General features: G+C 40.2%; 1 protein-coding gene across 6 annotated transcripts in view; it reads right to left on the bottom strand.

Moving 5' to 3' along the window:
• Positions 1 to 24,620, bottom strand: part of macrod2 (mono-ADP ribosylhydrolase 2) — a 434,913-nt gene that overhangs the window by 296,674 nt on the left and 113,619 nt on the right. For all 6 annotated transcript variants that reach the window (XM_035992660.1, XM_035992661.1, XM_035992662.1 and 3 more), the window contains exon 4: positions 5,488 to 5,517. In XM_035992660.1, coding sequence (XP_035848553.1) covers positions 5,488 to 5,517 — 30 coding nt within the window. The remainder of the gene's footprint in view (positions 1 to 5,487; positions 5,518 to 24,620) is intronic.

Here is a 24,620-nt window from a genome sequence, read left to right as displayed (position 1 = left end):
ATGGCATTAGAGAGAGCTTTCACGCTGAAATGCAATTTCCATCACTATTTGGGTACCACAAACTGCAGTCCACACGATGACCTTGTCCTGCTAATTTCAGTGGAATGCCCTCTGAATAACATCATATCTGTAATAATTGGGTGAAATGATCTGACAGCATGGGGGTACAGTACTTCTCACATGACCATTTTTCAATATAATGACTGATGTTTCCACGATATGTCTGCACTTGACATAATTGTATATATAGTAATGGTCACCAACTTCCATTAACAATACTTAAAGGCAAGAGACTACACAGAAATAATAGACCAAACTCTTTGTGTAAAACATAGAATACTCTTTGTTAATACAAACAATATATTGATGTGGGTTAAGTGGAGTGTTGTGGCTTTCATGCATATTTTCAGTCAGTATACTGGGTACGCATTAAATGAAGGCAAGGCAACATTTTAGTGGTAGCATACAGTAAATTGTTAATGCATAACTAAGATGGGCATTACACTTGGATGTGTAGCGTAAAGTTTTTTTTATTATTTTACTAAGTAAGTGCAATTTACGAAATGACTTTTCTGCTTATGCAAGAACGAGGCCAATTCAAATAAGGATTTTTTTTAATTATTATTTTAATTTTAATTATTTAAATGTCAGTGGCTCAAATCCATGCAAGAGGGCACTCTCATATTTGGATGGCACTATGAAAAGCAAGCATGAAGAGTATGAATTAAAAAGCCCTGTCCTTAAAACAACCTACCGAAATTAGAGGTAAATATATTTACCTAAATACATACTTAAATCACACAGACAAAGAAAGAGAATACAAATGTATTTATGCTGGAGTTTACCTTGTAAATAGTTCCTAACAGCAGGGCTAATCCCGCAGAGGAGGACAGACACACATTTATATCAGTGCTGCTCTAACACACTTTTAAAAGCACATGGAACATTACAGCACAAATACAAGGTGGACCCAGATCAGAGTGTAACTAACGGCCCACTAAATATGAGGAGATAAGTAAATCCCGAGGGTACCGCGCTGACTGAGGAATCTTTGCATTCAATTTATCATTTTACATTATTTAGGCTACTCCAAGGGGAAATACCGTATCTCTGTCATAAGTTATGCTAATGGCTGGTACTACCATCTGTGAACTGAGGACCATCAGTCAAGCAGAGTGTGCAATCTATGAGTTATGAGAATAATATGTCATCGTTGAGTGATTAATCATATAAGGGAGTTCTGGGGCATCCAGTAAGTTGCGACAGGGACATAAGGCCATCTAACCCAAACTGTCACACAACACCATCCTATATCTTGACCTATACACAGAGCACCATGCCCCGGTCTCCTCCAATCTACCCAATAAACAAGCCTGGGGCAGGACCCAGACAGAGGATAATGGTTCATCTGGAGGTGACAGGAAAAGAAAACAGAGCTCTTTGCATAACAAATACGGATAGAGATAAGCATGGTGAAGCACTTAGGAATCTTGATAAAGGCTTATCCAAACATGTCCGAAACTGGATACATTTTATTTTCTTTTTTAAGCATGCAGGAGCACTCTTTTGGAAGAGCCAGTACTGCAGTTATTGAAATGCTGATAGTGTACTTCTGTGGTCAGATAAATGTACTGAAAGCAGAAGTTCTCACATTTCACCCAAAGATCAGAGCCAGGCCATTATACATTCTGTTAATTCAATTTGGAATTTACAGGCCTTTGTACACACATCACTATCTCAGCAGAGCCACGAAGCATAGTCTTGTCACTGTGAGTCTGCATCCGATCAGATGTCATGTTTAGTTGCAGAAGAGGGCAAAGAACCACATGAGCACCACCGCAGCCAGGCATAATCACAGCAAGCATAATTAATCTCATACGTTAGAATGTGTTGGTACTTGCTATGACTCACACCACTGTTCAGGAAACCTATGAGGGAGGAGAGCTGGGGGCCCACAGCGCTACAGCCTATGTTATGCAAGCAATGACAAAAGCTGAGTTCAGTGAGCGTTTGCAGCCCGTGGCCAAATTAGCCCGAGTCAGGACGTACAAAAACAACCATGCATGTTCCCTGCCGCTTGACTGGAGCAGAGAAAGGAGGCCCAACCTGTGAAGAACGATTTGTTTGGGTGGTCTAGTTAAAGCCTAGTGCTAAATGGGCAACGGTTCTGGTTAGAATGCTAATGAGCCCATTCCCCTCCTGGATGGAGACATCAAAAGCAAGTGGAGCTCCCTCTCTCTGGCTACACAGGGCTTCATGGTATCATTACATGGTTCAGTGTGCGCTTGCATTCTTGTGTGTGTGTGTGTGTGTCAGTGGGTGTCTGAGAAAGCGTCATATGGGGGGTGGGGAGTGGGGGGAGAGATAGACAACATGATGTTTACATTAGGTCTATTCCTTTGGGACTGTGCCAGCATCCAGCCATGCTGTGACACACATCACATGAGCAATCTGGTACCATTCATAATTACCCTCTATTCACAGAGGCCTCATTTAGCATGCTATTATCAAAGATCATTGTTATTTCCCCCTATGTATGTATGGAATCCCAGTGAGGCCAACATGTCTAATGTAGATAACAGTGCTATTTTGGTTAACCCCATTGTGTACATAATACAGAAGACACACAACCCAGAGAGATTTCCCATCAGTGATTTCTAAGGATTTAATAGAGCATCAGGGCACAACAAGACTTTTTTTGTCTCCATAACTAATGCTAGGGATATAATAATGTGGGTTTTTTTGGCTACAGGACAAATCTCACCCAGGGCTTTATTTTCACTTTTCCAACCTATTCACACCGCTCTAGCTGCAAGCCAACAAAAATATCACCAACACAGGTCTGTTGCTGTGGCCACACATCACACTTGAATTAATGATAAGATATACAGAGAGGTGAAACTGTTCTAAAAGATATCTACACATAACTTTTCTTACTTAAAGTAAAGACTTTGTCCAGTTTTCACATACTGGCGGTGGGAGGCCCTCCTCCAGAACTGTGAGAACTAAACATGGCTCAGGTGCGTGAGGCCAACATGATGGATCATCCTGTTGTGAAGCTGCCCCTCTGCAGAGCCCTGAGAAGACAGCTGGGAGATAAGGCAGGCCCTATATGAGAGCACATCTCCTCTTCACATCGATCCTCGCCACAACCAAGGCAGGAGGTCTTCAAATGCCAAACCACAGATAGGGGTAGAGGGAGGGCCAGGGTGAGAACAGAGATCAGTTTTGGAGGTTTAGCAGCCACCTTCTAGTGATAAAGACACTGGTAGATAAAACCCCTCTTAGCCTCGTGCAGATAAAAGGCAAACGGCGTACAGCTTTGTTTTTGGGGGAAAGTAACATTTGCAGCTCTCCGGTAGAGAATTGTAATCTCTCCCTGGTTATAATCACCTCCTAATGTTTTAGCATGGCCATAATAACATAAAACATGCTTCACAAGAATGCACACATAATATATCATAAAGTAACAGACTTGTTGTGGTCATTATTAACATGAGAAAATGTGAGTGTTAGCATTTTAAAGATAATTGACCTTGTATCTTGTGCCAGAGTAACTTGGCTGGAATAGCATCGCTGGAATTCAATTAAGTTTGAAAGGAGGATTTGCTCTCAAAAAAATGGCACTTGCTACAATTACAATTCCTCTGGAGTTAATAAGCACAGTTGCAGGTCTAAATCAACTGATGTTTTCTTGCAAAGTATAACATTAATTGACATGTAAGATCTCACGTTCCTCACGCAAATTCGACTTCATTTGTGTTGCTGCTGTATTGAAACGAAGCAAACCTCTAATACCCCAACGCCTATTACTAGTTGAAGAAGGACCTGGATCAATCAAAAAGGCTGCGTGCTCTAAGATTTGAAGAACTGTAAAAAAGTGATTTGCCACAAAATAACAATAAGGAAAACATAATAGCAAAGAAAATTGCTTCTTGTGTTTATCTGTAGGTTGCAAATGAATACTGAGAGTCGACAACAGCAGAGACAAACACCAATCACCAATACCTGCTTTCCAGGGCTTGGCGTGTTCCTGACCTCTGATCTCAATCACAAGTCTTTTCGATGGTTGCGCGCTGAGGGCCTCTCCATGTCACTGATACAGATTGGGATGCCTCACTTCTATGCAACAACGGCTGGAAAGTTTCTAGTCTCAACTGTGTATAAGACAAGATGAGGGCCACTCCAGGCTGCGCGATTAGATGTGAATAAGATTTCAACAGCCCTGTGTACACTCTAATGGACCCCAAGTGCATTGAGCAGTTAAATATGCTGTGGCTTTATGCACACCCCTCGTCTCTGATGACTCATATTTCATGCCAGGTGTTTAAATCCTAATAAATAAATAAATACATAAAAACTGAAAGAAATGCCATACTGCAAAGTGCATAATTCTTTCCTATGTGCTGTCTTTGGTCTAACAAATTTCTACTCTATAAACGGCTACGTAACTTGAAGTTAACATTTTTGACATAAAATTATATACATGTACAACATTTTAACAAGTCACCCACATTATACATCATATATCATCATACATGTATATCATTTTATGTCATACATGTGTATATATACACACACATGTGTGTGTGTATATGTATATATATATATTTAGTTCTATGATTACAAAAAAGATACAGGGCATATACACATGCATTGTGTATAAACAGGAAATATCTGACACACTGTAAATGTCAGTGAAGCTCTTGTTTATTAGTTTTATTAGTTGCATTAAAGAAAGCACTCTTAATTTGAACTTCTAAAACAGTAATTATGATAGAGACCTACAACACACACTATATAAAACCATTTTTATAGATATATAGATTAGATAGATTACATAAAATGTACTAATGTCTAATGTCCTGGTTAGGATCACCATGTACAACTGAAGCCTATCAGGAGGTGGTGACACATTAAAAGTGACATCCAACACAAATTGATAAACAGATAGAACAGAAGCAGTGACCTTATTTCATTGTCATACTATTCAAACATATCAAAAATTCCCCTTCAAACTAAAAATTAACATTCCACATCTAACTAGAAGCATTTTAGCCCACCTCATGTTACTTTGGTGAAGAATGATTATTTCAATCATGTCACTGTAAAGTCAAATTTCAGAAAAGCAGAACAGTTGGATTGGGCAGTAGCATCCTACTGGAGTTCCCAACCCATTATTCCCACACCACGGTTGGCTGCCTCAGATTTCCTCCATTGCTTTGATGATAATGTTCTTCAGCAAGCCACTGAAGCAACGACCATCTCTCAGTGTGTTACAGCGCAAGGTTGCGCTGCACTGCGCTCTAATGTTTTGGCCTTACATTCAGCCACATTTAACACAGACACTTGGAGCGAAATAGACACTAAAGTCTGCCATGAACCCACAGAAGAATATAGATGCATCATACGAGATGTGAAGAGTGTAACTATAATTGCACAAACAATGAGATGATATAAAAAACAAAAAAAAAGGTGTTAACTCACCTCCCCCTCCTCCCAGAAGACTGGAGTTTGCTGAAAAGAGAGAAAAAAAACAAGTCGTAAACTTCAAAGAATAATTAGATTAGATTATTTTATAGAGTCAGCAACATTTGGACATTAAAGGTTTGATTTTATAACCACAAACGTGTGATTTTTCAGAAATACACCTATTCAATCTAAGCTCTTATAATCAAATGTGTCATTTATATAATCTAATGAACAGAACTACTAATGACAAATTTCACTGAGATTGAGAACAGAACAAAATAATTCATGAAAAAATTCAGTACATTTTCAAATGTACTGAATGTTCAAAAAAGATAAGCCTGAAATTGGCTTAAATGATTGCATGTTACATAGTTTTGTACCACTTTCTCAGTTAAACCTGTAATCACACATTTGAATAGCTGTAATTGGCAAAGCAAGATTTAGCATTTTTATGGTAGCTTCCAACACCACCACGTGCATCCAAAGGTAACAAGCAACAACGATGTCATCCAATAGTTTGTTTATCACATCTCCAATAGACCGAAGTGAGCATTGTGTGTGCAGTGTTTTTCTTTGAATACTAACTTTGGCAACAAACGTGTGATTCAGTCAGCAGCTAATTTCAATATTCACTCCTTGGCAGATTTCTTCCTTGGCAACATGACAGAGGTTTTGCTCAATAAAACATGTGGTTCATCAAAAGCAATTAACAGTGGCCAGAAGTTTGTGACAGTTGTACAAATTCAAAATTTCACCTCTGTGGGGTCTGGTTGTTTCTTTTTGGAAACATGTCACACAAGTCATTGGACATAAGCTGAGAGGAGCTTTTCAGTGCAAGACTTGTGATCTTAAAGAGTGATGCTTCAGCCCACTGTTGTTTGCCTTGGCTATGGAGCCTCTAGCTGCAGTTATAAGACAGGCCAACATAACAGGAATCACCTTAAACGGTCAACAGCACAAAATTTCTCTGTATGCCGACGACGTTCTAATCTATCTCGACTCCCCAAGACAATCAATTCCCAAATTAATAGAGTTAATTAATAAATATGGCTCCTTTTCTGGATATAAAATACATTTTTCTAAGAGTGAAGCCATGGCACTAGGCAAATCACAATTGTTAGATCCAAACATCTCGCAACCATTTCGCTGGTCCCCAGACGGCTTTTCCTATCTGGGTATTAAAGTTTCTTCATGCTTGAAAGATCTTTATAAGGTTAATTTTACTCCCCTTCTACGTACCATAAAGCACGACCTTGATAGGTGGTGTGGCCTGCCCCTATCTTTTCAAAATGAACATTCTCCCGCGTCTCCTGTATCTCTTCCAAATGCTCCCAATTTTGTTGTCAAGGAAAATTCTGGCACAGCTAAACAGTTCTATCATATCATTTATCTGGTGTAAAAAAAGACCCAGGCTTATCGGCTCCATCATTTTCATTGTACCAATTGGCCGCACAGTTTAAATATCTCGTGGAATGGTTCATACAGGACTCTAACTCTACTTGGCTCAGTTGTGAATCAGCCTCTTTGGATGGAATCCCCCTGCGCAACCTGTTATATATTTCCCCTGAAAAAGTATCGTTATTGTTAAATGACAATTTGGTCTTAAGGAATATGTTAAATATTTGGAGGCAGGTCAGGAGGTTAGAAGGGTACAATAATTGTCTTTCGCTATTAACCCCTCTTCATGATAACCCAGACTTCCCACCTGGCCTTCGGGCTGGTCTGGCTGACTGGGGCCGCAGAGGCATCAAGGTGGTGGTGGACATGGTTCGGGGTGGCTCAGTCAACTCATTTCAGCAAGTTAAGAACAAGTTTGGTGTCTCCAATGGTGACTTTCTTAAATATCTGCAGGTTCGGAATTTTATCCTGTCCAAGTTAAAAGTGTTCTCTCTCTCTATGGAGTCTCTGTTGGTGGGTAATTCACAGCTTAAATTCTTTAACAAACGGCTTTACGGGATACTGTGTGGCTTCAAGGAGGACAACTCCGATAAAGTTAAAGGCAAATGGGAATCTGACCTAGGCACTACAATAAAACAAGAGGACTGGGCTGCCCTGTGTAACCAGCCATCCAATGTCTAAGCTTCTAATTCAGCCTGGGAGAGACAATTTAAGATTTTACATCGTCTTTATATTACTCCTGAGGTCAGACACAGAATTAATCCTGCCATATCAGATCTTTGTACTAAATGTCAATCTGCTGTTGGCTCACTTTTTCATTGGTTGTGGAGCTGCCCCCATATCCAGCAGTTTTGCATCACAATTGCTCAACAGCTTGATAAGATCTTTAAGCGCCCTTTACATCTGGGAGCCAGGACTTGTGTGTTGGGTCTGCCTGATGAGTTACCTGCTGATCTTCATAACACAAGACTGGTGCATAGTCTGCTGCACAGTGCCAGGAAGTGTATTCTACTCATGTGGATCTCTGATAAAGCCCCAACCCTAAATCAATGGTTGTGGACAAACATCATCCCTTTTGAAGCCTTTTCCACGGCCTTAAAGGACAAACCCTTCACATTCTACAGGATTTGGGACTCTTTCTTTGACTATCTGGGATCTGCTAAGGCCCAGAGGTTGAAATCAGGACTGATGGATTTGGCCTGGAGGGGGGCAGGGGAATAGTATCACCCATCATGGTGAAGATGCCTAGATACAGCGTCCCGGATGCAGAGTTCGCTTTCCAATACATGCTCCCTGAAACTCCTGTTTCATTTATTTATCCCTTTTTTTTCTTTTTTCTTTGCTTGTTAGTCTGTTTGTCTATCTGCTTGTTATCTAATTTTAACGTTGGTCTCATTAATTATTGTTTTTAGCTGCCTGTCTTCACCCTGTGCTGTTTCAATGCTGTACCTGTTTTTCTATCGTTTTGGTCTTTTTGGTGCTTTGCAAAACTTGTTCAATAAAAAAATATGTTCGAGAAAAAAAAAAAAAAAAAAAAAAGTGATGCTTCGTTCTCACATGTGATATGTACAGTAGAACACCCTCAGAGTAAAGCCTCGCTCACTGTTATTCTCGTCAGCTTTAAGACAGTTCAGTTCACAAACACATATAGCATTACTTAGCCCCGTGTTGTGCATGTGAATCTATAACATTAACTGTAGTTTACTGCTCCAAGAGAAGGTAACGTCAGCTATCTAAGTGGAGAGTGTATCATTTAAAATGAACCTGTCTGTCAGTTGGAGACATCTGTTGCACATTAAAGGAGACAGATTAGAAGGGATTTAAAGTACAGCTATTAATTGGGGTGTTACTGAAAGTAGGTAGCCTATGTGTTTGAAGTGTAGTTCATTCAGCGGGCATTGGAAGAATCATACGCTGCAACATGCCTTTAATGATCTTCAGTTCCAGCTACAGCATTGGCTATCATTAGCAGTGAACACTGCCCCATTAAAAGCTTATTATTTCTAAAAAAAAAAAAAAAACACAAAACGTTTTAGTGCACAAGCAACAGATAATGAACATGTTATAACAGGTAACAGGTATAAGGGAGAGCTATCCAATCATAGTACAATCCTGATTACATGTATGATGGGGACTTCTGGAGTTCACTCAGTTTCCACACCTTTCTGTAACACCATTATGGCTTTGCATTGTTCGCATCTGAGCACCACACATATGAGTGGGCACCGGGACAAAGAAAGCTCTCCCACTGCAGAATTTGTTTCATCAAAGGGCTTTTTGTGTGTGTGTGTGTGTGTGTGTGTGTGTGTGTGTGTGTGTGTGTGTGTGTGTGTGTGTGTGTGTGTGTGTGTACACACAGTATGGGCATAACAGACACGCACAAGAAACAGCAACTCAAACAGGGATGTACTGACAATCCACTGTCATGTTTACAATAGCACCTTTCCAGGTTTTTCTGTGATGAAAAAGATGCCCATGCTCACCCAGCATTTGTTTAGCTCTGGAATCTATCAGCTATCAACAACAAGCACACAACTCAAATGTGCATTTCCAGAACAGGGAATGTTCTGTTCATATTTAAAAAGCATGGATAAATGTAGTAAAATGCTTTATTACCGAAGATACCTTTAAATTCTTAGAAAACGCACAGTATAAGATAAGATAGACTTTATTAATCCCACACTGGGGAAATTCCTGAGCTACAGCAGCTCAAAAGAAAAACAATGTACACACATCAGAATAACACAAATACACATTAAGTAGACATAGGAGAAAAAAAATATACATAAAGTATAAGAACAAGAAAAACACTCAGTATATGTAATCTTTTCTATCTTATGATGTAAATGTTTTAAGCTGGTTGTTTTTTTGAAATCTATTATCAGTACAATGAAAGGAACAGTTCCAGTGCCAGTTAAAGGGAAGCTTATAGTATGCTAGTTTTCAGCAAAGTCTATCATCATTGTCTAGTCTCCTGGGGAGTCTTCCTATTCCTGAGCTATTAAAACACTGGGGTTTAATTACCTGACATTATGGAAATGCATAACTGAGGGGGGTGCTTCATTTACTCCACACCTAATCAGAGATTGGAGATGTGGTTGCTAATCAGTGTGACACAACTCTCCTGTTTTGTGTGTATGTGTGTTAGGTGCGGTAGTGGCAGTAGTGAATGGGGGTAGTCTGGGGGTTGAGATGTTAGGTGCTTTCGAACCGCATGTGACTTAACCGTGTGTGATCACGGCAATAGCCCACTGAGAGATGAAGAGCGTTTGACAGCCATCTCATCTCTGCCGTGGGTTTGATAAATATGGAAATAGGGAGGGGTAAAAAAATGCTTTTTCATGCCTTTTCATTTGCCCTCTCCCTGCATCCTCTAGCTTTAATGATCAGAATGTCATGAAACGTGTTTTGGCAGTTTATCTTAAAGCACACTGGTGCTGCTTATGCACACAAAATATCTGTAACCTACAGAGTCAGTGAGCTCAGCCCACAGCAATATATCAAGGAAGACATTAAAATCCCAAAGTGGATGGGGACTTGCTTTAACAACCCGTCTTCAAGCACGGGACAAATAAGAAACAGCTGGTAGAGAAGCTAACCTACAGCAGCTCATAGAACTGTTCTACACACTTGGCAGCAAAGGCTATGAGCTTGTGCCTCATTCAGTATGACTTGCCTGAGAAGTATTTCAATTATCCTGAGTGAAAATCAAAACAGAAATCCATATTTGGCCACATCCACCCCATAATGCATATTTTATAGAGTGTGTATTAATTATAAACTAGCTCTCCTTGCTGTTTGTGCCTGCCCTGGGCTCAGTCTGGCTATCTTGTGGTGGATCAACACATTTCTGCCTTTAGGGAAGCAATGGGAGAGCCAACAATTAGTATTATCAGAAGACCATTATCTTGTTCTTCTACAGTGGCTGAGCGCATACATGTGGAGTTGTCTCTTTGAATGCATGTTTAATAGGTTTTGGACTTTGCCGTCCTCTCTTCAGTGTCCGCCAGTGTGCGCCACCTTGAGAATTTCATTAATCAATTCATCAATTTGTCTTCAAGGACAGAACAGATAACATTTCTGCAAGGATTCCATCACATTAGACAAAATACTGCAGTGATCTGTTAGCTTTAATATTTCAGAGAACCTGAATATTTCTTCTCGTGGTAAATATGAGCCTTGATGATCTGCAATGACCCAGAGAAAGAGTGAAGCAGAAGCAGTAGGCTATGACTTGGAGTTGGTCAGGAGTGCTGCTGAGAGTCGTCCCAGTAGTAACCACAACATGGATCATAAATCTCAGTGGAAGGGCTCCCCAGACTGCCAGGAGATGGCAGGTCATTAGGAACTGCTAGTTCACGGCATTAGGCTGGCCCATCAAACATATGTTTGAACTGTCACTGTGGGAGTACCCACTTCCTGTCTGCCCTTTGAACTCTTAACCCCCACAGCAACCTCATTTATCCCTCAGCCAATGACAATGCAGTGGAGCCACTGCTGTGTATTTTCACAGTAAGAAAATATTGATAACAGAACCCCAGCCAGTGCGTGACAGGCACACTTTATGGGTTGTGGCACTGCGTCAAGAAGCCAGCACAGACACAAACACAGTGAAAAAGGAATGGTGAAACCACACTCTTGTCTCAGTGTGTCCATATATTTGCAGAGCATTCATAAAAATGGCTAGAGTCCTGTGTGTGCAGAGGGCAGTGAGGCATGGATCTGGGTTGTGTGTTTGGTGTCGTCAGCAGAGCCCTAGATCACGCAGTTAAATGGGAAGTGCTAGTGCATAACCACAAAACCTCAAGGCAGTAAATAGATTCACTGTCTACCTTCTGGTCTCTGCCACCTTAACTGAACCTTTTAAATATGCTCCATCGAATACACACTCACCTTATCCTTACCAGCCCCTCGCACACATTCAATAAGCTCAGAGGTTAATAGTGTACTCTGCTGTGACTCTGGGATAAAAGGTGGGGCACAGAAACTAATAAAAAAATTTTATGGTTCCAGTCGCCTGCTCTGTTGCAAATAGATGAGTCAAAAAAATATCGGTACAATTTTTCAAAGCAACCAGGGCGGCCACTGCAATATAATGCTACCGGCCTATCTGTGTCTGCAAATCTTACAGGCATTTTAGCAGTTTTTCCCATATCTGAGTCATATTAACTGTGATAGGGACGATCTTTTCTGTGTTCTATATCAACAGTATGCTGCTTCAGATTTCAAAATCACTCACTGCCGCTTTTGAAGCGCGTCGTACCTGTCCACAATTAAGGAATTCTGATTTTAGCAAATGTGATTCCAAACACAAACTGCCCCAGATAAAAGTGCAAACTAGGTCAATCGAGCGGCTCTTTGTAACCAGGAGTCATATTTTTTTTCCTCCATTCTTCTGCTTTAATTAGAAATCATATTCACAGCTAATTTGATGGACACAAATTAGCATCTACAACACAATGAACTACAGATGGAAGGTCTGAAATAAGGAAGAAAATAGTTCAGAGCAACAAAAAGGACGATCATTTGTAGACTGGGTTGACACTTAGATGGTCATTAGACGTTCCTCTTCATAGTGTTCTGATGTTTAACATGACAGCTCTGAATGTCGATGTTCAAAGAATCAGTGGAGTGAAGGCAAATTCTTTTTGAGTGAAATAATGCGCTGCTCCACACATACACTTTTCCACTCCACCAGCCTTCCTAACAAGCACTGCTACTGAACACGAACACGAACACGAACACACACACACACACACACACACACACACACACACACCTAGAGCAACCCATGCCATGACTGTAGAGCTCTGTGTTAAACTGAGGCAATTCTAACATTTAATGATGGGGGCTCTTTTATCTTTTTAGTAGCTGGCAAAATTCGCACAAATAGAAATAAAACTTAAACGAGCCCCCAGTTGTGGGATGAGAGAGGAGAGGCAACAGTGGTATTTCTTATTTGTGGCACATTAAAAATGCATGCTACACCACACATGCTGCCTCGTCTGATGATACTGGTTGGCATTTTTCTTCTTTATTGCTTCTAGTGGTCCCTGAGGAGCCTGACTGAGCCAGACAAACTTGCGGTAGAGGTGGCACGATCCCAGCAGCACATTCACACACAAAAAAAGGCTAAAGCCTGGCTCATGCTTCAGTCAAAATTATGCAACTGTAGCTGAAACAAGTACAGTACGCAAGGTTCTACTCCACACAAGAGTGTGCAATGCGGACAAGTTAATATCAGAATACCTATCAAAGCATTACATGTCAAAGTATTTACTGAAATGTTAACCACATGCAATTGACATGACTGAAGTAGCAGGTTCTATTGTTGAGTGGAATGCTACAAATATAAAGATACACAAGAAAAACATTGATATGATAGCTTGTGCACATCAAGTTAGCCCGTGTGAATTTTTTATGTCTCCTCCAAACAAACAGAATTTAGCATTTTGCCTCACAGGTAAAAGGGTAGGTTTGCAGCCCAAAAGACGTGTTGCATTTGGCCTACGTATCCAGTGTGTGCAGTTTGGGTAGGCAAACTTGTTGAATGTTTCTAAAACAGCATCAAGTGCCACTGTTCAACTCTGACATTTGCATATGTTGGTTTAATTGCATAGAATTGTGCTAGTTTTAATCTATGTTAACTTCTTGTTTTGAAAATCTTTGAAAGCTGTGTCTGCCTCTGCTGTGAAAAACTTAAATTGAATTTAGAGTATACTGCCAGCTTTATATCCCCTTTCTCCCACACCAGCTTACAGTAAATTACAGAGTTTTTCTGAGTTGTAAAATTTTAGGAGGACCTTGTTGCAGACCTTGTTTGCCGTTCATTGGGTTGTTATATTAAGTTGATTTGGTGCCGGTAACATCAAGCAGGTCTCATTTCTCATGTGTATTGATACTCTGTCAGCGTTCAGCACAAACACAATTTCCATTAAGTCAGATGATGGGTTGAACTTTCAGCTGCTCTGTAGTATTTGCAGTTCAAGCTATTAAAAGCTCATCTGGCTCACACATGTAGTGTATTGCTGTGGGATTCCTTGGTTAACTTCACTGGGCGCATACAACTGTTCATGTGTTACTATACCAACCTCAGCCACGTGGATTAGTTGTGTGAAGCAGCATTTGATTTGTGTCACTAGCTTTGGAAGAGACACCAAGGCTCAACTGTTCAAATCACTGCAATAACAAAGATGTGAATTCTATTTTAGGTTGGATTTATTTTGAAATACTCATTACAATATCAGGCGACCGTAGGTTGCTTCTTAAACCTATTCATATTCTTAACAGCACTTGTCATAAACTGTTGATGGTGGAAATTATGTTGTTTTTTTTGCAGCTTCTCTTTGGAAGTATAGCAGTAGTGTTATGATGTCTGAATGTATCAATGTGACAACAGGGTGGTGTCACAGTGATTAATCCCTTTCCTCTGCAGGCTTGTCACCTTCATAACAAAGCAACAATACCAGATGCCAAAACCAGCCCACACGTCTATTGTTATAATTACCTGACCTTCAAATCCACATTAATGAGCCCAGGATGATCCCATTCTCTTTCATCATTTGGCTTCCGAGCCCTCCTCTTATCTAACAAGGTCACCTTTCACAACACTGCTTCTCCCTGAAATACACATCCCCCTCATAAATATACATCTACCTGCATCTGCTCAACCCCCAATCCTAAGAAGGGAGCTTGGAGAAATTACAAGAAAATAAAGCTGTAGGTGGGCTCTGCAAAGCGCAAGTTTGTTTTTCCTCATGAAGTTAACACCAAAGAAGAGTCAATGCCACCAAAGTGAGACACAGAAAACAACTTTCTAACGATTGAAGTGTTACTTAATAATTGTTTTTAACACTAAAGACACAGCCTGTTAACATGAACGAGTAAGACTCACTGCAAGGGCTCTGAAGGCACAATGCGGAGGGGTGGCGGGGGGGAGAGCAGGGTTCATCAGATAAAGTTGTTTCGATCCATTCTCACTATTTTAAATCACAAATGCACTGTGGTTGTCGAAACAACAGAAAAATGTCTGCAGTTTGTAAGAATCCACAAGCGCAATCTCGGATAATCACATTTAATTATTCATTTGCTCTTTTATATTACAGCCACATTTTACAATGCAACTAGCTAAAATTGGAAAAGGTTAAATTGAGTTCCACATGACATTAATACTGAATGCAATATCTAACAACTTCAACCATGATATTAAGTAATGTCTAGTGGAGATAGCAAAGTGCAACGAATATCCACATAAATACTCAAATTAAAGTGCACAAATTAAACCAGTTAATGATGCATGTAAATGTTTGCAGTGGCATATTCTCACATATTTTAATGTATGTCTTGACATCTCAGCACACCTCATTGCTCACAGGCCTTAGGCCATCCTATAGAACACTTTTAATAAGACATTTACATTATATATATGTGCAGATGACTAATGCATACTGAAAAAATCCACAAGGAAATTAAGCCAGGCTAGTTATTTAACATTAAACTCTGTACATTGGACAAAATGTAGATTAAATACACATATGCTATATAACACAGCAGGATATTTCAACAGATTTTCACCAACTCTATGCATGTGTGCTAACTTTGAAGAGGCACCATCATTTTCTGGTTGAGATGAAATAGGTTATCTGCAAACTTCTCAGGGCTCTGGCAGGATTTGGGCCAGTAGTTGCATATTATGGATTTATCCAGTCCCATTTCTGGAAATATCAGCCTCACGTTAATGCAGCCTCTTCCTTACTGGCGATCAGGCCTGTTGGTATGGTTAAGGCCCGCATGGCTCCTCAGGGCCTTCACAGTCCACTACCCCCAGCTAGGTACCCGCCAGGCTGCCAGACAGTTCCTCTCACTATATCCAAAATAACATGGCTGAGATTCCTCCACACGGAAGAGCCAGTACAGCATTAAATTGGAGGTTCTCAGCTACTGAAGTGTGGTTTCTGAAGCAACTTCCTTACATATCACTGCTTTCTCTTTGCAAAAATAGAAGTCTGGAAATGAGGGCATTGCCCTTGATAGCCAGGCCATGGTATATACACTCAGAATTAGACTCCATATATCTTAAGTGCAGAACATTACATTAGGAAGAGTGCATTGTCTTTTTTAACACTTAATGTATTTTAACTTCTCTTACTTCCTTAGCAAAATGCACTTAACCGGCACTTAAGAGAATCCATTCCCTACCAGTGTCTATTTGATCACAGCGGTGTAAGTGTTGAGGTGAAGTGTGAAGTGAGCCCTGGCTCCAGAAGTACTCAGTTTATGTCACATAGACTCAGCTCCCTCGAGTGCCAACAGCAATCAGGCTGGAGCAACTCAATCATAAGTCCAGAAAAGATATGCCATATTATTCATGTTACCATGGTGAAAAAACATTTCCACAAAGACCTCTCCTTCTCTGTTTATTGAGCATGGAGGATAAAATGAATTGTGTTTTAATTAAAAGAGGCAGTTTATCAAAACTAGTCTTGCATTGCCAGACCTATCTCCACAGTGCTGTGTCAGCGCTGGAGTACGGTCTGGCTACATCGCCCATCTATTCTGGGATAGAGGAAAAAAAACACTGTGGCTTGTTTGCATTTCTTTAAATCAATCACAACCGTCCCAGGTGGCGGTAAGCCCCGATAGCGGAGAAAGCAAGAGGGTAGGGATGATGTCAGACTTTATCCCAGCAATGCACATCCGTTGAGCCAGACTAATCAACATTATGAAAATTGTTGTACCTCTACAGCTTCTATGTACATTTATTTTTGTAGAACATTAATGGACGCAACTAGGGGAGACCCACTGACTCAGTAAAGTACAATGACAAACAACAATTCTAAAGTCGATAACACAGAACTGACTATATATTAAATTATAAAATGATATAGTAAGGTTTAACCTTAAAGCAACTGCAAATACATCAGACAGTCATTCATTTGGCCTAAATTCACAGCACCAAAACTTACACTCCTAAATCAAGTGTAACAGAATCTGAATGAAGACACGTCAGCTCAGTCTACTGAAGTACATGATAAGCCAGTCCTTGGATGAGAGATGATCTCATAAATAATCATACCTGTATTAATATTAATAGTGCATTGTAATGGTTTGATCATAATGGGAGGTATTTACTTTGAGGTGGATATTGATTTCCCACACTTTGAGTTGCAAAACGGTTTTTATTTCCATAACAAAGATAATGTCTTCCATTGTACCAGCTCCACTCAGATGTCCCAATCACAAGCCATGTTTTGAAGAGAAGAAAACTGCAACAGAAACAGTGCAGTTCTACAAAACAGGCTTTTGAGTGCAAGTAGGAGCTGTTATTACTTCCCTGCCCTACAATCATTATAGCTCAAAAACTGTGCATTGATATCCCAATCTGCTATCTCTCTGTTAGATATTGTGAATATACTATAGCACTAACAGCAAAAAGGGGTTTTCACATACATGAATACCTCACAGCTCCTGCCTTTTGAACAACGGTGGAATTAGCTTAGATACAGAAATGCCATGGTCTGCAACAATACTAGAATAATAATGTTTTGAGCTTCTTTCTTTTGTAGTGCCTATGTATAACACAGTGTTCACTGCAGTTCATCTTCAAACAAGCATCTGAAACACATTCACACAGAATCCCAACAGAATTTCCTGCTGACTTGTCTACATATCTGCAGCCTTTTGTTAAAATAAAACTAAAAGACAACCTGTTTTAATACAGATTTAAAAAGGCACCATATGAAAAACAATGGTGACACAATGAGAATTATACAATCAGACAGGCAGAGTGCTTTCCTCTTGGTAGTGTCACCAACTAAATCTAAGCTTGAATAAAACAGGGAATTGGCAAGATGAATAAAGAAAAGAGTTAAATATTCTATCTTTTTTTTTTTTTTTTGGCCCAGTCTTGAGCACTGTTGTTCTCGGTGTTCTGTTTTGATAATCTTTTTTTTTTATGTCAACTCAATTGATACGATCCACCAGTCAGCTCAAATCAAATTTGTAGTCTACTGTACCTCTCATTGGTCGGAAAACAACATCCTGCCGGGCTGACACTCATCCTGTTTTAGAATCTCTTAGCTTTATCATCCAGTCTGACGTCGTCCTTTTACTAACTTTTAATGATATTTACACAGCTCAATAGTACCTCTCTAACTCATCAGACAATATTAGCCACAGAATAATGTGAAATCTCCTTTTATCCACATTTATCCACAACTAAAATCATCAGACTCCTCAATCACCTGTTAAACTAGAAAAAACAAGGCGTGACAAGGAATTTGCTAATTACACATCATTTTTACTGGATACAGCAGGTAAGCCTACCATAGCCCGTCTATAAATATATTGCATTTTGCTACAGAACATAATGATTGTGTCTGTTTTTGTATCAGAGAATGTTCTTCTTACATACACAGGAGAATGGGACACATAATCAACCAATAGACGTGTGCACACAGACACTGAAATAGTTATCTTGGGGGTATTTAACTAGGAGAATAGACAGACAATGGTTATCTCTCTAAATGATATTGCTGTCCTCCTACTGAACTGTGCAGTACTGCTTAATTGCAGCCGTTAATTGGCTTGCCTCCAAGCTCTTCATTTCATTGCTGAACCCCAACACACGCATTGTAGCGGTCTTAATGTTGGGTTATGTGCTGCTAAAGCTACGATTTACACAAGATTTTCTCCCACTGATGTACTGATGAAAAGGACGTACATTAACTATTGTGTGGAAAATAAATGAACTCCCATTAGTGTGACTTTAGGTGTTTCCTGCTGGTTTATAAAAAAAATAAATAAAAAAAAACTGTGAAAGCTACCGGCTTTCCCACCAGGAAGGTTTAAGTGAGGCTGCCAGCACCGACAGATGACAAGAGTTTTCTCAGGAAGGGGCAGTAAAGGACTCCAAAGTGTCCTTCTGAAATAGCACTAATTCAACAGTTCACATGTAATATTAGAGGTGAGTAGCCCAAGTATGTGGGTAATGACGAGAAGCAAACTCTGCGGTACTTCTAGCCATACCAGGCCAGTTTTACACAAGACTGTCAGCTTTAGTGTTCCTGTGTTAGAGCCTCTACAATAGGAGGTGGGGCAGTGAACAGAGAGCGGCTTCACTCTGGCAGCTCCAAAACACCAATCAAACACTAAATCACGCCTGCACACTAGTAACATTGTGAGGGGCCTGTCACGTCTGGAGAGCCAATTTATGTCGGTTTTACACATGCTGAAGAAAATGAAGGGTTTTTGAGGCATACAAACTGAGACTGAGAGAGACTGTAGAGCTGAATGTTAAAGGAGACGAAAACGTGGGGAGGAGGCACCCCTTGAAGATTTATTTAACTTACTACTCTTTATAATTCCTATTCCTTGCACTTAGTGTAATAGATGGAAAAGTGCCACAGTACGCAATGGGAAATCAGCATGAATAACCCTACATTAACACTCAGTTTTAATAGCCTTGACTGGACATTTCCTGAAGATGTAGCCCCAGTGTAAAATAATAGAAATCCACCCTAACGGTAGGCTAACAAAAAAATCTCCTGCAGGTGGGAGCCTGGGAATGAAAAAAAAAAATCTGTATCTGGCCCGAAAAAGCAGCAGATACAGGAAAGGATGAAATGAAAGCTCCAGACAGCCTGCAAAGGAATTCTGCATGAAATCCAAAAAAAGAAGTGATAAAATAAAAGCTGAAAAAAAGTGTACAGGATTTCTTTGTAATTCAGATTGGGAGGCCAAAAATGGAAGGAGAGAAACTGACAGAAGTAGAGGATTAGTTCTCATGTTTGGCGGAGAAAAACTCCATGTGAAGAAAATACACTGTGCAAAGTCTTTGTCTCTAACAACTTACAAATGCTAAAAAAGACATACTTTTGTCATCCAATGTAAAACCCAATACTCATTGTAATACTGAAAGATCAGAAAAGGCAGTGACATTTACAGGCAGGTAAAGCTTTAAGATGGTAGCAGCAGGATATGATTATGGAATCCGGAAACTAATTTTCTGGTGGGCTGTGAGTCTCGTCAGCTATAAACAGGTAATATTGCCACAATAATAATATCCACGATCAATCATTCTAGCAGTTACTGCACCACTCTACCATATTCCAGTATCCAATATAGCTGAAGAAGCAGTTTGATCCTCAGTGTTGTTTGTCACTAAATCAACCAGCTGTTCCAAAGACTACTGCTCTGAAAGCTGTTATAGGGAACATGAAGTCTGTTGAAGTCGCAGTCTTAATAAGCTGAGTCCCTACAAAGAAATGAGCTTTGGAAATTTCATCCAAACAATAATGTCAAAGGGCAGACAGACCTTCTGTGTAACCACACACTCTGCACAAGTCAACAAGACCTTTTCGTTGTCAGGCCCATTCAATAATACCTATAGTTAAACAGGCTGTTCCTAGCAGGAGGAGAAGGACTCAGCAGTAACCTTGCATCCCAAGGACACATCATTTGAAATGCATTGGATGCCACAGCGCTGTGATATATCCTTTTTCCAGAATTAACCTTAGCTAGTCTTTCCTGTCACCAACCAATCAGGGAGTATGAGTAGGGACAGGTCCCAAGTCCCAACAAACAAACACAGAGCACTTCTCACTCCGCCTTTTGTATGTTTCCCTCGTAGGTCAAACATGAAAAATGGCTCGAAAGATCTCACAGGCCAGTCAGACACATGCTTGACAAACACAATCTAATTGTGAAACATTCGTTGAAAAAATCTTCTTTGGAAATGTGAAAGATGGAAATGTCTCTGTGACCTCTATTAGAGGCAGAGATCTATCTGTATTCCAAGGTTAGCTCAACCATGAGGCAGTCGGCGAGCAAAAGGGCTCCTGTCCATGTGTCTCCAAATAGTAAATGTGAGTGCATTGTCGAGAAGAGGGGAAACTGAAGCCACAGATGGCTAAAAGCATACATGATTAAAATGCAATTCAGTTAGGAGGGTGAGATGGATGAATGACCTAAATGGAATAGGCAGCTGCACAGGTAGAGTGTCCCTGACTAAACTGGCATACATCATGGGGTTTCGATTTGTCTCACAGTGTCATAGTTGGCACGATTTAAAAATCTGAACAAAGGTTAAGACGATGATTAGACCAAGGATGTTATTACTGTGCATGGATTTCACATTGTACATGAAGAATTCGGTCACAAACTGAAACCACAAAACACTAACAAACTATGATAACATTACTGAAAGCAGAGCCAACTTCTTTCAATTGTTTTAATTAAATGCCAAGAACGAGGCATCTCTTTACAGCATAATAACGGTCACACTGCTAAATTCAGATTTGATATTAGATTAGCGTCTTTGAGCTTTCTCCCTGAATACCCTGAAGAATGTGACGCTGTCTGTATTAAGGCACAATTTCAAAGAAGAGTGACTTTGTGATTATTAATGAAAGTTCTAATTACTGAGGAGCCATTAGTAAAAGACCAGTGCTAGCTCTCCAAGTGTTCATCATTTATGAAGCTAGTTTCAACCCTTCAAAGCATTGAATGGCTTATCTGTCTTTCTGCTACAAACACAATTTTAGAGAAACACTGACAAACCTGCATATGTCAGTGTCACATAGCAAAGGCATGTTTTTTTTTTTTTTATTATTCAGCAAGTCAGGATATTTGACATGATATGCATATTTGATTGAAAAAAAGCATAATTTATAAAAAAAAAAAAAAACATTTTAAAACGCAGACAGCAAAAACAATCTTAATTAGGCTCAGATAATTTAGAAAGGTGGAGCAATAAGTATAAAACCTGTTTAAAAGTTTTCAATTGCATTCTTCATATAATTCCCACCACAAGCTTATATCCCCACTTTGATTCATACTATGGGCCCTATTTTAACGATCTAAAACGCCAAACGCAAGTAGCTTCGTGGGCGGATCTAAAATGGGTTGGTCTGAAGTAGCTACATTACTCATAGGTGTGGTTTGGGCGTAACGTGCAATAAACCAATCAGAGCGATATTTCACATTCCCTTTAAAAAGGAGGCACGCTTGTTCCATGACAGATTGCTATTATAATCATTGACATATATAAGAATGGACTAACAGATCCCGTTGCTCTGGACGGAGACCAGTGAAGGCCACTTAGAAGCACTTTTCTGGTGATGGCTAGGGTTAGTGCGCAGCCTCCAACTGAGCTTGAAGACGTAAATGTGACGTGAGCAACCTGTCTGAAAGTTGTAAGTCTTCTGGTAGCTGTGCCAAGAGAAATCTCAATCATTCCCAATCTTGCAGAGACGGAGAGCGTAGGTATATGTAAGATAACATAGGCACAGGCTATTTATTGCTAACTAAAATGCTAGTTAACATTAGTAATTACACTTAAACAGCTAATGTAAGACGAAACTGCCTGCGAGCTTCTCCTGTACTATACGGTAATTTCTCTACTGTGCGACAGTAAGTTGCGTGGTTATGACACAATCGTTAGCCTATTTTTACAAAAACATCTGCTACGGAGCCATAACATGAGATACAAGGTATAAAAGGTAAAAGCCTTTTATACATCGTTGTGTTTCTTTAGAAATAAACAATGGACGAATAGAGTCTTTAAACGCTTTAGATGTAAAGTTATTCTCTGTCAAAGTGGCGCCAAAATGAATGGCAGTCAATGGGATGCTAACGGGAGGTGATGGCTTTGTAGTAGGGCTGAACGATTAATTGCATTTGCGATAATATCGCAATATGTTAAAACGCAATTTCCTAATCTTTGTCCTAATGTCTTTGTTGAATAATACAGAAGACAAAGAGCTTAAAAAAATAATCGAATCGCAATATTTGGGGGAAAAAATCGCAATTAGATTATTTTCAAAAATCGTTCAGCCCTACTTTGTAGCATTAAAATGGCGCCATAGGAGGTGCGCGGTCCGGGGAGAAGCTTACCCCCTTGATTACAATGGCGTATTTGCTAGGCGCACGCTCTTAATACATCCATGGGCGTACGCCAGGAGCGGTTCACAGCCGTGGAGACCAACGTTTGCTATTGATTTTTCTTTTTGACAAAATGTAAATAAAGAAATGTCACAAAAACATACTTTCCGATGTTTTGGGCTCACTCTCACCTCACTATTTACGATGCAGCTCTACTGTCTCTCCTCTCCCGTGCTGTTGATGGGGCACATCACATCTCCTTAAGTCCTCTAATATTTCCTCACGTCATCAACACATCCATGATTCATGGAAATGTTGTGTAAAACAAGGTCATATTTTTACTTGTATTTATGTATGGTTTGCAAAAATGGGTCCGTGAGATGAGAGAAGCAAAGTGTATGCGCGGTGTGCACACTCTACATTACGGCCAAGCATGCGCCCTTAAAATAGTATCTGAATAATGCAACACTGACTTTAGACTAGGTTTTTCCTGGTCTGTGGCAGAATTGTTTTCTGAAACTGCAAAATAGCACTAGGGAACGTTTGTGCCGGAACACACCTCCTCTTTTTGCTGAACCGCCCCCGGGAGTCTGTGGAGGGAAAAGTCCGCTGTGCGTCGGGTGCAAAATAGGAATGATACATGCGTCGGTGTACAAAGTCAATTGCGCTGGGTGCAAGATAGGACCCTATGTCTCTCTGCAAAATGTACTTTATTCCTCGGCTGCTACAGTAAAGTCCTGGTAATGGTGTCCAGAGCACCGATCAACTTGTCTAATGAAATAAACCCTTAATTTATGTGGCCAACAAGCATTATTTTGGCCACTACAGGAACTGCTTGTTCAGTCTTATTTATGAGTCATACAAGGGAAGTGCATGCCTCCTGCCCAGTGCCGCAGTGTGCAAAAGAGGATGTGGTTTAATCTTCACTTACATCTTTAATGAGATCTGATGCAGGATGAAGCAGCATTGCTAAAACACAATGCAGGCCCTACCCACCGAGCTGCACATAGTGACATATGTACCCTTTGAGGGACATGCACAGAATTGGTTTATTATCTGCGATTATATCATAATTATCCTGTTCACTTGTATTATTATATCTGACGTATTTACTCCTTGTTGCTATATGTTTGTTCTTATGTTTTGGCAACACAGATGTATTTTTTTTGTCATGCCAATAAAGCAAACTGAAATTGAGAGAGAGAGAGAGAGAGAGAGAGAGAGAGAGAGAGAGAGAGAGAGAGAGAGAGAGAGAGAGAGAGAGAGAGAGAGAGAGAGAGAGAGAACATTAACTTGAGTACAACCAGACCACAGACAGGTGGGGAGGGGAACTGCAAGTAGTGCAGAATTAACCTCTCGAAGCACCCTGTGCTTTAATGAAATGGATTGGCCCAAATTCTCTGCCCTCTGGTCAGTGTTCCCTGTAGTGTTAGGAGGGGCGAGCATGTGTGTATGGACTGGAGCCATGTGAAAGAGGACTGGGAAAGACACAGTCTTGATTGATAGGATTGGATATCCGAACAGGTTTTTTTTTTTCTTCTTTTTTTTATCCAACAGAGAGTAAAAACATTCGCTCTACAACCTCAGTGGATATATTGTATGTTTGAGTTACAAAGACCCCCTTCCCTGAAGCCTTTGAGGTATAAAAACAAACTCTTCTAGCTCTGTGGCCTGCTCGGGGAGCACCGATACCCTGTCAATACCTCTCTTTGCCTTTCCTCCGCCTCCTTGCTCAAAGAGAGAGCGCATTCATTCTTCAATTTGGCCTTATCAAGTTTGAATCGAGTTAACAGCTGTATGTCAATCTTTTCTAGAACTCCGGTTGCAGATATGTAATCTCCAGCGGTGTCTCCTGGGCATATTTAACT

This window comes from Sander lucioperca, chromosome 15 (genome assembly GCF_008315115.2).
Source record: "Sander lucioperca isolate FBNREF2018 chromosome 15, SLUC_FBN_1.2, whole genome shotgun sequence".
NCBI lineage: Eukaryota > Metazoa > Chordata > Actinopteri > Perciformes > Percidae > Sander > Sander lucioperca.
The sequence above is the reverse complement of the archived record's forward strand: the minus strand, read 5'-3'. Positions and strand labels throughout refer to the sequence as shown.